The sequence below is a fragment of the Thalassophryne amazonica genome, chromosome 19 (assembly GCF_902500255.1).
Source record: "Thalassophryne amazonica chromosome 19, fThaAma1.1, whole genome shotgun sequence".
NCBI lineage: Eukaryota > Metazoa > Chordata > Actinopteri > Batrachoidiformes > Batrachoididae > Thalassophryne > Thalassophryne amazonica.
This window is the reverse complement of record NC_047121.1, coordinates 42809444-42823945: the sequence shown is the minus strand read 5'-3', so window position 1 is coordinate 42823945 and position 14502 is coordinate 42809444. Positions and strand designations below refer to the sequence as shown.

Sequence of the window (14502 nt, the reverse complement as noted above, 5' to 3'; positions counted from 1 at the left end):
ACACGGTATAAAAACAACCCTGCGTGATTTATACTGCAGGAACAGTGGAACACAGCAGGAATCATAAATTGGCTTCTGAGTCACGCCCTCTTTGCCCCGACCTGCGCTGGAACCACTTCCTTTCTGCGTCGAACACAGGACACCGGCACCCGACTTGCTTCCTCCTTTGCGTCCCTCGCTGTTGTGGCGCCGAGCTGCATTGTCTCGGCACTGAGTTGCTTCCACGCGGCGTCGTCACATGACGCACGGCACAACTGGGAGCATCCGAGAGCACCCCTGGTGTGAAAGGGGCTTAAGTCACATCCTCTTAATATCCTCATTGGGGAATATATGACACCTTCAGAAGGAGCCAGTCCACCACAGCAACTGCTGCTCCTTCAGTACATGGAAGTTTCCTGTATATTTTATACTGTCAAGTGTGTTGGTAGCATGGTCCAAGCAGAGGGTCACCCATTTGAGTCTGGTCTGTTTGAGGTTTCATCCACAAATCATCAGAGGGGTTTTTTTTTTTTCCTTACCACTGTCGCCTGTGTGCTTACTCTAGGAGTTGGTAAGGTTAGACCTTATTTGTGTGAAACGCCTTGAGGCAACTTTTTTTGGATTTGGCACTGTATAAATGAAATGAATTGAAAATGGACCACTGCTACAGTCAGACCAAAAGTAGGTGTATCCACCCACCGAAAATCTGGCTACTTCCAGGTCTGCGGACCTCAGACAGTGCTTCTGCTGCAACACATTTAGCAGCTCCATAGACAGCAGTGGTAATGGACTGAGGTTGTAAAAATACAAGAGTGAGCTTATCCTTTGAACCACAAGTAAAACACAGCACCTTTTGTTTCACAATACACAAGCCCCTATTTTGATTATCAAACCAAAAAGACTTCAGTGCGTAGCATATAAACAAATTAATTAGCATTATGGTTCCAATACTTTTGGAGAGGACTGTATGTGCTTGTAAGTGCGTACCTAAAAATGTCTTGTGTATCCAGATCTATATGCAGCCCGTTGATGAACAGCGCCGAGTCTCCAGGCTGCAGCCCCAGTGTTCCCTTGAAAAACTGTAGAGAGAAACAGAAACATAAACGTATTTTCTGACCATGTGAAAAACACTCAACACTCAATTCTAGTCGACTTGACTGCCTTCTCCATTTAGTTGAGATGACAAAATGTGCATTTGCGGAGTCAATTATATTGTAAAAACTAGATGCAATATTCAACCAAGAAATATAATGAGCGAACCGACAGCTCTAAATGAGCACTGACAGCTCTGTTCGGAATGATCACACTCCACACTAAATGAATGTAATTATTGGAGAAAGGGTGTGTGTGCAGATGATAATGTTGCTGTGGGAGGTTTGTTGCGTGTTTGTAGTATGTGTACACCGGAAAAAGAAAACTAAAAAGTCATTTGGTGCAGTCAAATCTCATTATAGACACACAAAGACAGATTAATCATCCTCTCGACACTGCAATTAGAAGATATGATTAACACAAATACTGCTCATTTCACTTAAACACTGCACGGGTAAGTGGGGGTGGGGGGGTACATCTCCAGGTGCATGTGTCCAAACCAAACCACATCAGTCAATAATCATTTCTTGCTGCAGGACTCACTGCGCCTGCCAAATGACTCACCGATTTGGTAATTAGAACATTTGCTGACCCCCCCCCCCCCCCCCCCCGTGCACCACCACCACCCACCCAAACTGCTGTCTGCGTACTGAGATAATGTGAGCGCAGCGTGAGCAGAGACATGAGGGAGGTGGAAGAGGGAAGATGGAGAGGAAAACAGGTGATTACCTATTCCATTAGCAGGACAAAGCCAAACATGCTGTCAAAAGCTAAATTCTGGTCAAGTCTGATGTTGTTTTCAATTTGTCAAGTAATAAATTTAAAAGCAACTAAACAAAAAACTGAAGTGCAAGTTTTGTGTACATATTGGTGGGACAAATTCTGAGGTCTTGAAGATTACATGTGGGGTGCCCCAGGGTTCAAACCTTGGGCCATTGGTGTTTCTTTTGTACATTAATGATATATGTTTGGGTTCCAAGTCTGCAACTTGTATTTTATTTGCAGATGATACAACTTTTGTAGTGGAGATCATTTGGGACAGCTCCTGGACACGAAGGAGAATGAATGACATCAATTTAAACATTGGTGCAATTCAAACAAATTATCACTCCATTTTGGTAAAACTAAGTGTATCATATTTGGTAATAAGTCCAGGAACTTAAGCAGAAATTTATTATTACATGATATTGAAATTGAAACAGATACAAAATTTTTTGGTGTTTATATTGATGATAAATTAAGCTGGAAAATGTATATTAACTATGTTAAATCTAAAATGTCTAAAGTCATTGCAATTCTCCATAAAGTACAAGACTTCCTCTCCCAACATTCATTGGCCATTTTGTATCATACATTACTTGTTCCATATATGACATACTGTGTTGAGGTTTGGGGAAATACATATGGAACTTATACTAATCCAATATTTCTGTTGCAAAAGAAAGCTATAAGAATTATCAGTAATAAGCCATAGCTTGAGCCAACAAATCCATTATTTGCTGGTTTGCAAATTTTAAAATTCTTTGACCTGATTGATTATATCACAATACAAATTATGTATAAAGTTAAAAATAAACTTTTACCTCAACATGTCCAGGATCTGTTTAAAATGAGGGATTCCAGCTACAACTTGAGAGGGACATTATTATTTGAGAAACTAAAGATCTGAACTACTGTAAAAAGTCTTTGGGTTTCCATTAAGGGTGTTAATATTTGTAATAATTGTCCTGATAATACCAAGTTACTTGGTACTTTAGTTGGCTTTAAAAACCTTTACAAAAATAATATACTTACCTGTTACAGTTTGAAGACATAGGTTTACCATTGTTGTTGTTGTGCTTGGGTTTATGCATTGTTGCTCTTTTGGTTTGGTTTGAAATTCTGGTGCACTGACTGAGTTGTATTGTTTGTGTACATTTCTTTTGTATTTGTGTTATGAGTATATATATTTATATATGTATACATTCTTTACTTTTTAATGGCATAAGGGGAGGGTATTTATAAGCTTTGCTTCTGCCTTCACCCTTTTCAGCCACATGGGTTCATTGTACATTGTTCTTTTTATGAGTTTTGTTATTTTCTGTGTGCCAAATAAATAAATTCTTTCATTCATTCAAATAGAAATCCAAAATTTCATTACAGAAAACTCTACCATGGAAAAGGCTCCATTACCAGAAGATAACACTTTGCTAAATGTATTGCTAACACTGGTTCTCTGATGGGGACAGACAAACAAACTCCTACCTTCTGATTCTCAGTGATCTCTTTGCGAATCTCTGAGTTGACCACTGTTTTAGTGATGGATCTGTGAGGAAAAAGAAAGATAGTAGGCTAAACTGTAAAATTGCTGACCAACTGTATATCCCAAAACCTCATCTGCAGCTAATTTTAGTGTGTGTTCTTTACCTTGCTTTTGTGGGGAAGTTCTGACTGAGGTCTTTCATAACTTTTAGAGCATCAACCGATGGAGCAGCAAGGATGCGAGCTGCTGTCTGAAAACTTAGATCTACAATAGAAAGTTGAGTGAATCAGCAGATGTGCCAAAAGAAGAAAAATAAGAAAGTGATGCATGGATGTAAGGAAAGAGGTGAATATCAAAAAGGTATCCATTTACAGTAAACACATGAGGAAAAAGAAATAAAAAAAAAAATTAAACTTCTGTAGATAATGGAATAAATGCTCAAAGGCACAATTTTCAGACAACCTTTACATGAAATAATGGGCGAGAGGATCTGAGACATCCGTTGTTATTGCAATAAATAAATAAATTACTGCTTTTAAAATGCCAAAATACATTAATAGTTAACATATTAAGAATAGATAATCTAAACGTGCTCATCTTCACACTTGCAGTATTATCCTCTGAAATCCATCTTCTAAGGACTTACACCATAGCAGTGCCATGCTTCTAGCATATATCGTGTACAGTGTACACAATGCTACACAGACAAGAGTGAAAAAGGAAAAACACTGAATGGAAAAGAAATGCAGTGAGGACTGTTTCAACACCACATGTGTCTCTACAACTGTGCTGTAGCCTCTAATTATTAGTTCCCAGACATGTTCATCTATTTGTAAACAGGCAAAGCTAATGAGACCCAGTGGAATTGAATATAAAGAGACTTCCACACTATAGCTAAGCTCTACCGATTCTCACGTCAGTCCTTTATTATAATTAAGCAGCATCCACAATGATCAGACCAAGACAGTTATGACAGATTGCTGTACGCACTAAATTGTAAAATAAAGTTGGCCAAGCGCTAAAAAAGAAGGAACTGGAACATCAATTCTTAAAAGCAGGAAGCCAGACTCAGATGTAGACAGATTTCAAAAGCTAAATCAATGAACACAAGCTCTAAGATATCATTCACACAAAGATGCAACTGTAATCAATAATGTTGCAGGTTTATGTTGCAGCATACAGTAAAGGCTCAAATGTATCAAAGGTTTCCTTTTGAGCAAAATCATTGATTACAAAACTAGACTGTGTGCATGAAAGTTTGATTCACTACATTATGTCACTCTGAAACACACACTCACACACCCACACACACACTACAGTTCTTTGAGTTGTGCTTAAAGTGCATGTCTCTGGTAAATGAAATGTCAAATGAGCTGACTATTCCACATAAATAAAGAATTCTGAAAAACACGCAGGTCTGATATCCCCGTACAGACCGACCAAGTGAGGTTAATAATTTGTTTATTATATACACTCAACAAAAATATAAATGCAACACTTTTGGTTTTGCTCCCATTTTGTATGAGATGAACTCAAAGATCTAAAACTTTTTCCACATACACAATATCACCATTTCCCTCAAATATTGTTCACAAACCAGTCTGAATCTGTGATAGTGAGCACTTCTCCTTTGCCGAGATAATCCATCCCACTTCACAGGTGTGCCATATCAAGATGATGATTAGACACCATGATTAGTGCACAGGTGTGCCTTAGTCTGCCCACAATAAAAGGCCACCCTGAAAGGTGCAGTTTTGTTTTATTGGGGGGGGGATACCAGTCAGTATCTGGTGTGACCACCATTTGCCTCATGCAGTGCAACACATCTCCTTCGCATAGAGTTGATCAGGTTGTCAATTGTGGCCTGTGGAATGTTGGTCCACTCCTCTTCAATGGCTGTGCGAAGTTGCTGGATATTGGCAGGAACTGGTACACGCTGTTGTATACGCCGGTCCAGAGCATCCCAAACATGCTCAATGGGTGACATGTCCAGTGAGTATGCCGGCCATGCAAGAACTGGGACATTTTCAGCTTCCAAGAATTGTGTACAGATCCTTGCAACATGGGGCCGTGCATTATCCTGCTGCAACATGAGGTGATGTTCTTGGATGTATGGCACAACAAGGGACCTCAGGATCTCGTCACGGTATTTCTGTGCATTCAAAATGCCATCAATAAAATGCACCTGTGTTCTTCATCCATAACAGACGCCTGCCCATACCATAACCCCACCGCCACCATGGGTCACTCGATCCACAACACTGACATCAGAAAACCGCTCACCCACACGATGCCACACCTGGACAGTGTGAACTGGGATTCATCCGTGAAGAGAACACCTCTCCAACATGCCAAAACGCCAGCGAATGTGAGCATTTGCCCACTCAAGTCGGTTACGACGACGAACTGGAGTCAGGTCGAGACCCCGATGAGGACGACGAGCATGCAGATGAGCTTCCCTGAGATGGTTTCTGACAGTTTGTGCAGAAATTCTTTGGTTATGCAAACCGATTGTTTCAGCAGCTGTCCGAGTGGCTGGTCTCAGACGATCTTGGAGGTGAACATGCTGGATGTGGAGGTCCTGGGCTGGTGTGGTTACACGTGGTCTGCGGTTGTGAGGCTGGTTGGATGTACTGCCAAATTCTCTGAAACGCCTTTGGAGACGGCTTATGGTAGAGAAATGAACATTCAATACACGAGCAACAGCTCTGGTTGACATTCCTGCTGTCAGCATGCCAATTGCACGCTCCCTCAAATCTTGCGACATCTGTGGCATTGTGCTGTGTGATAAAACTGCACCTTTCAGAGTGGCCTTTTATTGTGGACAGTCTAAGGCACACCTGTGCACTAATCATGGTGTCTAATCAGCATCTTGATATGGCACACCTGTGAGGTGGGATGGATTATCTCAGCAAAGGAGAAGTGCTCACTATCACAGATTTAGACTGGTTTGTGAACAATATTTGAGGGAAATGGTGATATTGTGTATGTGGAAAAAGTTTTAGATCTTTGAGTTCATCTCACAAAATGGGAGCAAAACCAAAAGTGTTGCATTTATATTTTTGTTGAGTATATATATATATATATATATATATATATATATATATATACACACACATACATACATGAAAGCTGTTGATGGCTTGTTCGCTTCACCTCCATGAAGAACTTGCTGAGAGATGGTCTGGTCATTAGCTGGTAAGCTTTCAATATGTATGTTTTTTCAGATGCTGTTTAGATATTTATGGAGTACATTCGTGTCTGACTTGCTTCTTCCAATCGCGTTTTTAGCTTCTGGTTTGTAAAGAAAATAAACGTTTCGGACTGACTGTCATGGAAACCGGTCCGATATGGGAAAATATTCGTAATCAGCCAATCAGAGTGCGCATAGAGTCGCCGCCATATAATAATGCGTTTTATTTTTGGTGCCATATGCCCTGAGAAATTGTCATGGGGAAATTAGCTTGATTTCATCTGCTGCTCATAAACGCTCAGAAATGCTTACCTGTCAGAAAAGTTGACTTCGGTGACACCATGTAAGGCACAGCCCCCTCAGAAACATTATTGAAACAAATGAGAACACCGGAATTTTTTGCAGTTCAAAAGCTGTATTTTTGTGGACTTTGACTGTAATTTTGATTTGACTGTGAATATATCAAAATGGTGAACAGATGTGTTTTGGGAGGGTCCATCATAACCAGCTATGGTGTTTATTAGTTGTGCAGTTTTTTCCACAGTTAAGATTTTTGAGGGAGAAATGGAAGTGTTTTGTCCGGAGAGAGTGGAGATATTTCAATCATGTCTGTATGTACTATGCATCTTTTTATTTATTTTAAAAAATCTCTTCTGTGAAACACTTTGTGACATCTGTTCTTGACAGGTACTACATAAATAAAATACTTACAACCATGATTACATGATAAAGCAGCACAAAAACACAGAATCTACTAACTGAAGAAAGAAAATATTACAATTTGAGGCCCACCTTGCATCTGCCAGACTTTAAGTGGTGCCATTTCATTTGTGCTTTCTATCAAATGTTTCCTCAATTCCTTCAACTGTTCTTTCAGGTCTGGGTAGAGGGATCTGTTGAATGAATTACAGGGAAAAAAAAAAAAAAAAAAAAAAAAAAAAAAAAAAAAACAGGAAACAAGTAAATGGCTAAATGTTTAATTAGGAAAGCACCAACTGTTTGATTTGAATGTTTTCTAACAGCTATATTAGAAATAAAGAGCTGTGGTGACTGCTCAAAACAACAGGTATGTAAAAGAAGGAACTAAAGGTTTGTTTTGGTTAGTGTAAACAAATTTATGGAGGTGCTGCAAACTGGTTTTTTTTTTTCCTTTTCCTTAAAATAAATGAAATAAAATAAAATAAAAAATGTGGGCTAAAATGATTACTCACTTCAGTTTTCCAAAAAGGAATCCTTGAACCTCATCCACTGGATCATTCTCTCCTATTACTGTAGCATTCACTTCTGCACCTGAAACAACAATGAATAAACTTTATGTTCACACTGGGAGTCCTCTGGGATTCCACCATGGTGGTTATGGGTGCATCAAAGGTACGTGTTCACCTTGGACTTGGGTGTCGTCCTTTGCCTTGTACTCCTGGCTTTTGATGGCCAGCTCCACTCCATATCCAGACAGGTAAACCTTCTTTTGGCTTGGACTCTGGATGAACAGATTCAGTATAGTTTTTTTTGTTTTTTTTTTAACATGGCTTTAAATCAATCAATCAATCAATCAATCAATTTTTTTATATAGCGCCAAATCACAACAAACAGTTGCCCCAAGGCACTTTATATTGTAAGGCAAGGCCATACAATAATTATGTAAAACCCCAATGGTCAAAACGACCCCCTGTGAGCAAGCACTTGGCTACAGTGGGAAGGAAAAACTCCCTTTTAACAGGAAGAAACCTCCAGCAGAACCAGGCTCAGGGAGGGGCAGTCTTCTGCTGGGACTGGTTGGGGCTGAGGGAGAGAACCAGGAAAAAGACATGCTGTGGAGGGGAGCAGAGATCGATCACTAATGATTAAATGCAGAGTGGTGCATACAGAGCAAAAAGAGAAAGAAACAGTGCATCATGGGAACCCCCAGGCAGTCTACATCTATAGCAGCATAACTAAGGGATGGTTCAGGGTCACCTGATCCAGCCCTAACTATAAGCTTTAGCAAAAAGGAAAGTTTTAAGCCTAATCTTAAAAGTAGAGAGGGTGTCTGTCTCCCTGATCTGAATTGGGAGCTGGTTCCACAGGAGAGGAGCCTGAAAGCTGAAGGCTCTGCCTCCCATTCTACTCTTACAAACCCTAGGAACTACAAGTAAGCCTGCAGTCTGAGAGCGAAGCGCTCTATTGGGGTGATATGGTACTACGAGGTCCCTAAGATAAGATGGGACCTGATTATTCAAAACCTTATAAGTAAGAAGAAGAATTTTAAATTCTATTCTAGAATTAACAGGAAGCCAATGAAGAGAGGCCAATATGGGTGAGATATGCTCTCTCCTTCTAGTCCCCGTCAGTACTCTAGCTGCAGCATTTTGAATTAACTGAAGGCTTTTTAGGGAACTTTTAGGACAACCTGATAATAATGAATTACAATAGTCCAGCCTAGAGGAAATAAATGCATGAATTAGTTTTTCAGCATCACTCTGAGACAAGACCTTTCTGATTTTAGAGATATTGCATAAATGCAAAAAAGCAGTCCTACATATTTGTTTAATATGCGCTTTGAATGACATATCCTGATCAAAAATGACTCCAAGATTTCTCACAGTATTACTAGAGGTCAGGGTAATGCCATCCAGAGTAAGGATCTGGTTAGACACCATGTTTCTAAGATTTGTGGGGCCAAGTACAATAACTTCAGTTTTATCTGAGTTTAAAAGCAGGAAATTAGAGGTCATCCATGTCTTTATGTCTGTAAGACAATCCTGCAGTTTAGCTAATTGGTGTGTGTCCTCTGGCTTCATGGATAGATAAAGCTGGGTATCATCTGCGTAACAATGAAAATTTAAGCAATACCATCTAATAATACTGCCTAAGGGAAGCATGTATAAAGTGAATAAAATTGGTCCTAGCACAGAACCTTGTGGAACTCCATAATTAACTTTAGTCTGTGAAGAAGATTCCCCATTTACATGAACAAATTGTAATCTATTAGACAAATATGATTCAAACCACCGCAGCGCAGTGCCTTTAATACCTAAATACCTTAAATGCATCCAAAGGCTTTGTACTAAACAGTAGTTAAGACAGAAAATAAGACATTATTGTGGCTGATCTGACTGAAATTTCAGCCATATTTCCAGACCATATAGGACTAAGAACAAATAAATGATTGCCCGTGTAGGCTTTGTTGTTGTCACAAGGTCTAGTTACATCTTTGTATTCATCTTCATCTCTGTTGTCTGAATCTTACTGGAAGTAAAAAATAAAAATTGCACACATGCTTGCTATCTATAATCACAGCTATTAAGTACCAAAAAAAAAAAACAGCTGCTTGCTTAGTAGTAAAGCCACTAACTGCCTTGTGATTGGCCTATGTGTCCTGAAATGGAAGCAAAATGAGTATCAGTGTCACTACTTCTCCAGTTCTGAGGACTCTACACTTACAAACAGATGGTAAAAATAATTTAGCACAATTACTGGGAGAAACCCATCAACTACATTTGCATGTTAAGAGAGAAGCAATCCAACTTCACACTAAATTGGATAAGCGCCCATCAGTGAAAATGAACACAATAAAACAGAGTTTAAGATAAGGCAAAATAAAAATGTTGCATCATATATTAAACTTTTAAGTTTAGTCTCAGTGGTATATACTCATGTGGATTATGCCAAAGACTTGATTAAGTGTTCACTACCATTAAGACAAAACAACTAATTCATCCCTGCTGCAGCTAACTGGTTTTTATTATATGACTCATGAAATACACATCTATCTAAGTAGTAATGAGTCAGTATTATGGCAAAGTCTACATGATGAAGAAGAAGGAACAGAGTAAATCCCTGAAAAGCATTAGACAGGTGATGATGGTATAAGAACATTTCTAAAGTCACTGAATGTCCCTTGCATTACAATGACTTCAAATCATAAAAAAAGAAAAATACATATGTCACAAGGCTGCAAATCTGCTCAGTTCATGCTCAATATTTGAGTGTACAAATGAGACTGGTTCAGAGAATTCAGGCTTCAGTTGCTGAGAACAGACAATAAGATATGAGACATACAACTGCTACTTTAAGCAGCAGTCTAAAGTTAATTGTATACATGAGTGTGTGAAACACTTACAGCCAGGTAGTGACGAAGCACATAAGTTGCCAAGCCTCTCTCAACCTTGGATAAAATTGCTTGGTGAAGCTTCTGGAAATCTGACCTTCCAAACTCGGCATACAGAATGACAACAGGAGCATCCGGATTTGATCCTGGATATTTGTGATCACCTTTGAAAAGATATGGCTTTGGCCTGAAAGAGTGATATTGAGATCAGTGAGAACACCAGATGTAATACAAAAGACATATCATCCGCAATTAATTTATATGTAACTACCTACCTTTCAGCTGCAGTTTCCAGCAGCGTTGCTAAGGTGTTTGTGTCACATGTCTTCTCTCCTTGCACGCTGAAAAAGGCTGAGCAACCAGATGGAGGAGGTTCATTGAATGCTATCTATAAAAGTATGAACAGGATGATCGTTTTGATTATTTCAATGTAATTGCAAGTACATTTTCAAAAGTAGACCCCCCCCCCCCACACACTCCCTCCTTTACCCATGTGTACAGAAAACCCAGAATCAATTCGCTCTCCTTGTACCTGTTGGAAGGAGTGTACTGTTGCAGAGTAGGCTCTCAAGGAGAGGGCAAACTTCAGCATGTTGACCTGGATGGAGCTGAGCAAAGCACTGGCTTTCTTTATAATCAGGTCATAATAGGCCTGATCTGTATCTGCACAGACAAAACAGGCACATATGAATGCAAGTGTCACTACTGGGTCCCTTGACATTTTAAAAGTTTTTTTGTACTCAACGCAAGCAGAAACATGTATAATGAGAAACAGAAAGGACACCAGATCCATACAGAAAGTGAAAATGTAAAACAAACTGAAAAGGCTTTGCTTTACCATCATGTTCTCTTTCTATGTTTTGATTGGCCTCAACAAAATCCCAGAACTTCTCTGGACTCTCCTCTGCAAAGAACTCACTACCAAAGAACAGGGGATGTAAGTAACAGATGGACAGGAAACATAAAAAAAAAAAATACATACATTTAACTTTTGCTTTAAATCTAGATAAGTAATGCTAGTGTTTTAGAGTACAGCAGGTTAGTTATTCTCAAACTCAGTCCTTGTGCACCCCCTGCCATGTTTTCCATTTCTTCCTGCTCTGCCTAAACATGAATAGCTGCATCAGTTATGTTCAAACCCTCACCAGTTGGGTTAAGTGTGAGTATAGTAGGTAGAAATGCAAAACCTGCAGGGCACCTTTGAACTAACTTTGGGGACTTTACAGTAGGTGAACCAAAATTCTTATGTTCAAAATGGAGGCTGCAATTGTGGAAGGAGACAAATATGAATTTAAATATAGATTATTACATGTGTTCAGTTTCATATAAACATAATTATCAGGGCAATAAAGTACAGTGGATTATAACAAATATGTGGTTGACACTTTCACAACTGTCATAAAAATTAGCTTTCAATTCTTAAAATAGTTAGTAGTGATAACATCCAACACAACCCACTTGTGAGCTTTTTTTTTTTTTTTTTTTTTTTTTTTTAATATTTTAACAATCTGCATTATATGGTGAAGAAGTAGTGTAGTACTGTACCTGGCTTCCAGTAGCAGAGGAGTATCAGCCCATTTTGTAGTGAGGGTAGTGGTGACAGCCTTAGAGTCTCCGCCCTCAGACACAGCGGACAGCAGCAACAGAACCAGGATCCTCAAAAGCCACATCCTCAAAGCTACATCCGAAAGAAGGCACACACAAAATCTACGTCTGAGTGCACAGAGGTTGGATGTGCTATAAAGGTGACTGACCTCATACGAGTATACAGAAGCAACACCCATACAGCATTGTAGCGGGTAAGTGGTAGTGTGGGTAAATTTGTCAAACATAACAAACCCAGTATTGATTCTCTGAAAAAGAGAAAAATAGTTGTGCATCCTGTACATGGGGGAGGGAACAAATCTCGTGTTGCTTTAAAACCATATCTCAAATGTGTATCATTTCACACCTGTTTTAATGAGGAAAGGCACTGCTGCGGTGCATTTGTATTTAATTATAGGCTTGCTGCATGGGAACATGTACACTCATTTACTGTTTCCTGTTACAGAGTATGTCACATTTTTGTATGTCACAAAATCTTGCACCACAGAGATGACATACCAATGATCCAGGGCAGGCATTTATGGAATGTCACTGGTTAATGTATAGTTAAGATGTAGTTACTATTTAGTCATCTATTTCTTTGAATGTATTTGATATCAGGTCCATTAATGGTGCACAGACATGGTACATCACAATTTCTGTACGTCACGCTCTATAGCATTCCAGTTATTACAGAAAAAGCTTGGAACTATGCCATGAGATAGAGTGCACTGTTGTTTGGTACTCACAATACATCTGCTGTATGTCACATTTTTGTGTATCTCGTACTGACCAGAAATACAGACACGCCGTTGGAAGAGTATTAGTTTTAAGGAAGTAGACTAGTCAGACTAGTTCAGACTAGTCCAAGAATCTTCAAAAATGCATTTTGTTTGCGCGCGGCGAGGTAAAATTAATGACAAAATACCAATAATATTTATGAGTTGTGTTTAACTTCCATTTATAAACAACCATAGTGCACTACAGCTTACTCTCAGTTTTATGCTGTACTTAGCCCAGAATTCAAGTCAACATCATAACATGAATTTTTTTTTTTTTTACAAACATGAAATTTGATTACATATTTTAACTAAACAAGCCTCCTAGATATGACTTGACTTATGTCATAATAATTATATCTACTGACACACCAGCACTGATTTTAATCATTTCTATCTTATCTGGATCTCGACACAACGTGGATTTAACCGGACAGACAGTAAAGACACGACAGGTTGAATGAAGCCTGAAGCGTTTGCATGGATTTTGCTGGTAAACAGAAAGCGCCGTGAGCCTTATCCAATAGGATTCTTCAGCGTGTCTGCTCCAGCCAATCAGCGCGCTGGTAAAGCATCCGCCGTTTCAATTACAGCTCACAGTGCTGTCACATCAACTGGAATCATAATAGTATTAAGAATTAAAACGTTATCATTTCAGAGTTTTATGCTATACATGCTATAGTGTACGTACGGTTCATTTTATAACAACGTTATCTGAACATTAGACAAAAGGACATAGAAGCTAGCACACTGTTACCACGGTACACAGCGGCAACCTTTGTAAATTTAATTGTTTCGGGTTTTCAGACTCTTATAATAACGGAATCTCCACTAACGGACAATAACCCAGTTAAATACGACCACTAATAATTTCACGGCACTTTAAATGATTGTTTTCTTCTCACCAAAACCGGCTTCGCAGCTTCCTGCATTCACAATCCGCTGGGAGGGGAAGTGGGTCCTACTAGCTGCGTGAGGTAGTCCATACCTGTGCCTGTTCAAAATAATTGTCAATAAACTTAATTTAAAGATAACTGAAAACTGCTATGTGTGCGCAGTTAATATTACCGCCTAACTGCTACTTAAAAAAATGTACTTTTTATGCTAAAGGTTTCAATCATTAACAAAGCAGGAAGACACATTTGTGGAAATAGATTATCTTTTTTCCAGCATATAAACGGGAAAATAAAAATTAGTAGAGAAACATTCCCACTTCCACGACATTTTCATGGGAACTAAGGTTTAAAAGAGGTTTTGGGTTGCCCGTATAGATACTGAACAAACTGAGTTTGGGGTCCCTCTTCAAAAGGGTAGAGGTCAAGTGGGTCAAAATTCAGAAATGACCATCGTTCTATCCAAAAATATGTAGGTGGTCATTCCTATTGATATGGTACTGTACGCAAACTGCGACTTTCTATTAGTACGGGACCCAACTACCCAACATGACGATTTGTGCACAACCCCAATCCCTTAACCCTAACCCTAAATTCTGAGCTTGAAATTTGTCGGTTGCCTCCTGTACAGTCTCAACGCTATGATGTCC

At 39.1% G+C, this 14502-nt stretch overlaps 1 protein-coding gene across 1 annotated transcript in view; it reads right to left on the bottom strand.

Moving 5' to 3' along the window:
• uggt1 (UDP-glucose glycoprotein glucosyltransferase 1) overlaps positions 1-13950 on the bottom strand; it is a 41943-nt gene extending 27993 nt beyond the window's left edge. Inside the window, exons 1-12 of the mRNA XM_034194808.1 lie at positions 13865-13950; positions 12142-12274; positions 11435-11514; positions 11129-11259; positions 10872-10984; positions 10609-10783; positions 7890-7986; positions 7718-7796; positions 7299-7399; positions 3478-3577; positions 3316-3376; positions 967-1058 (exon numbers count right to left, since the gene is read on the bottom strand). Coding sequence (XP_034050699.1) covers positions 967-1058; positions 3316-3376; positions 3478-3577; positions 7299-7399; positions 7718-7796; positions 7890-7986; positions 10609-10783; positions 10872-10984; positions 11129-11259; positions 11435-11514; positions 12142-12266 — 1154 coding nt within the window. The 5' untranslated portion in view covers positions 12267-12274; positions 13865-13950. The remainder of the gene's footprint in view (positions 1-966; positions 1059-3315; positions 3377-3477; positions 3578-7298; positions 7400-7717; positions 7797-7889; positions 7987-10608; positions 10784-10871; positions 10985-11128; positions 11260-11434; positions 11515-12141; positions 12275-13864) is intronic.
• Between the last annotated feature and the right edge of the window lie 552 nt (positions 13951-14502).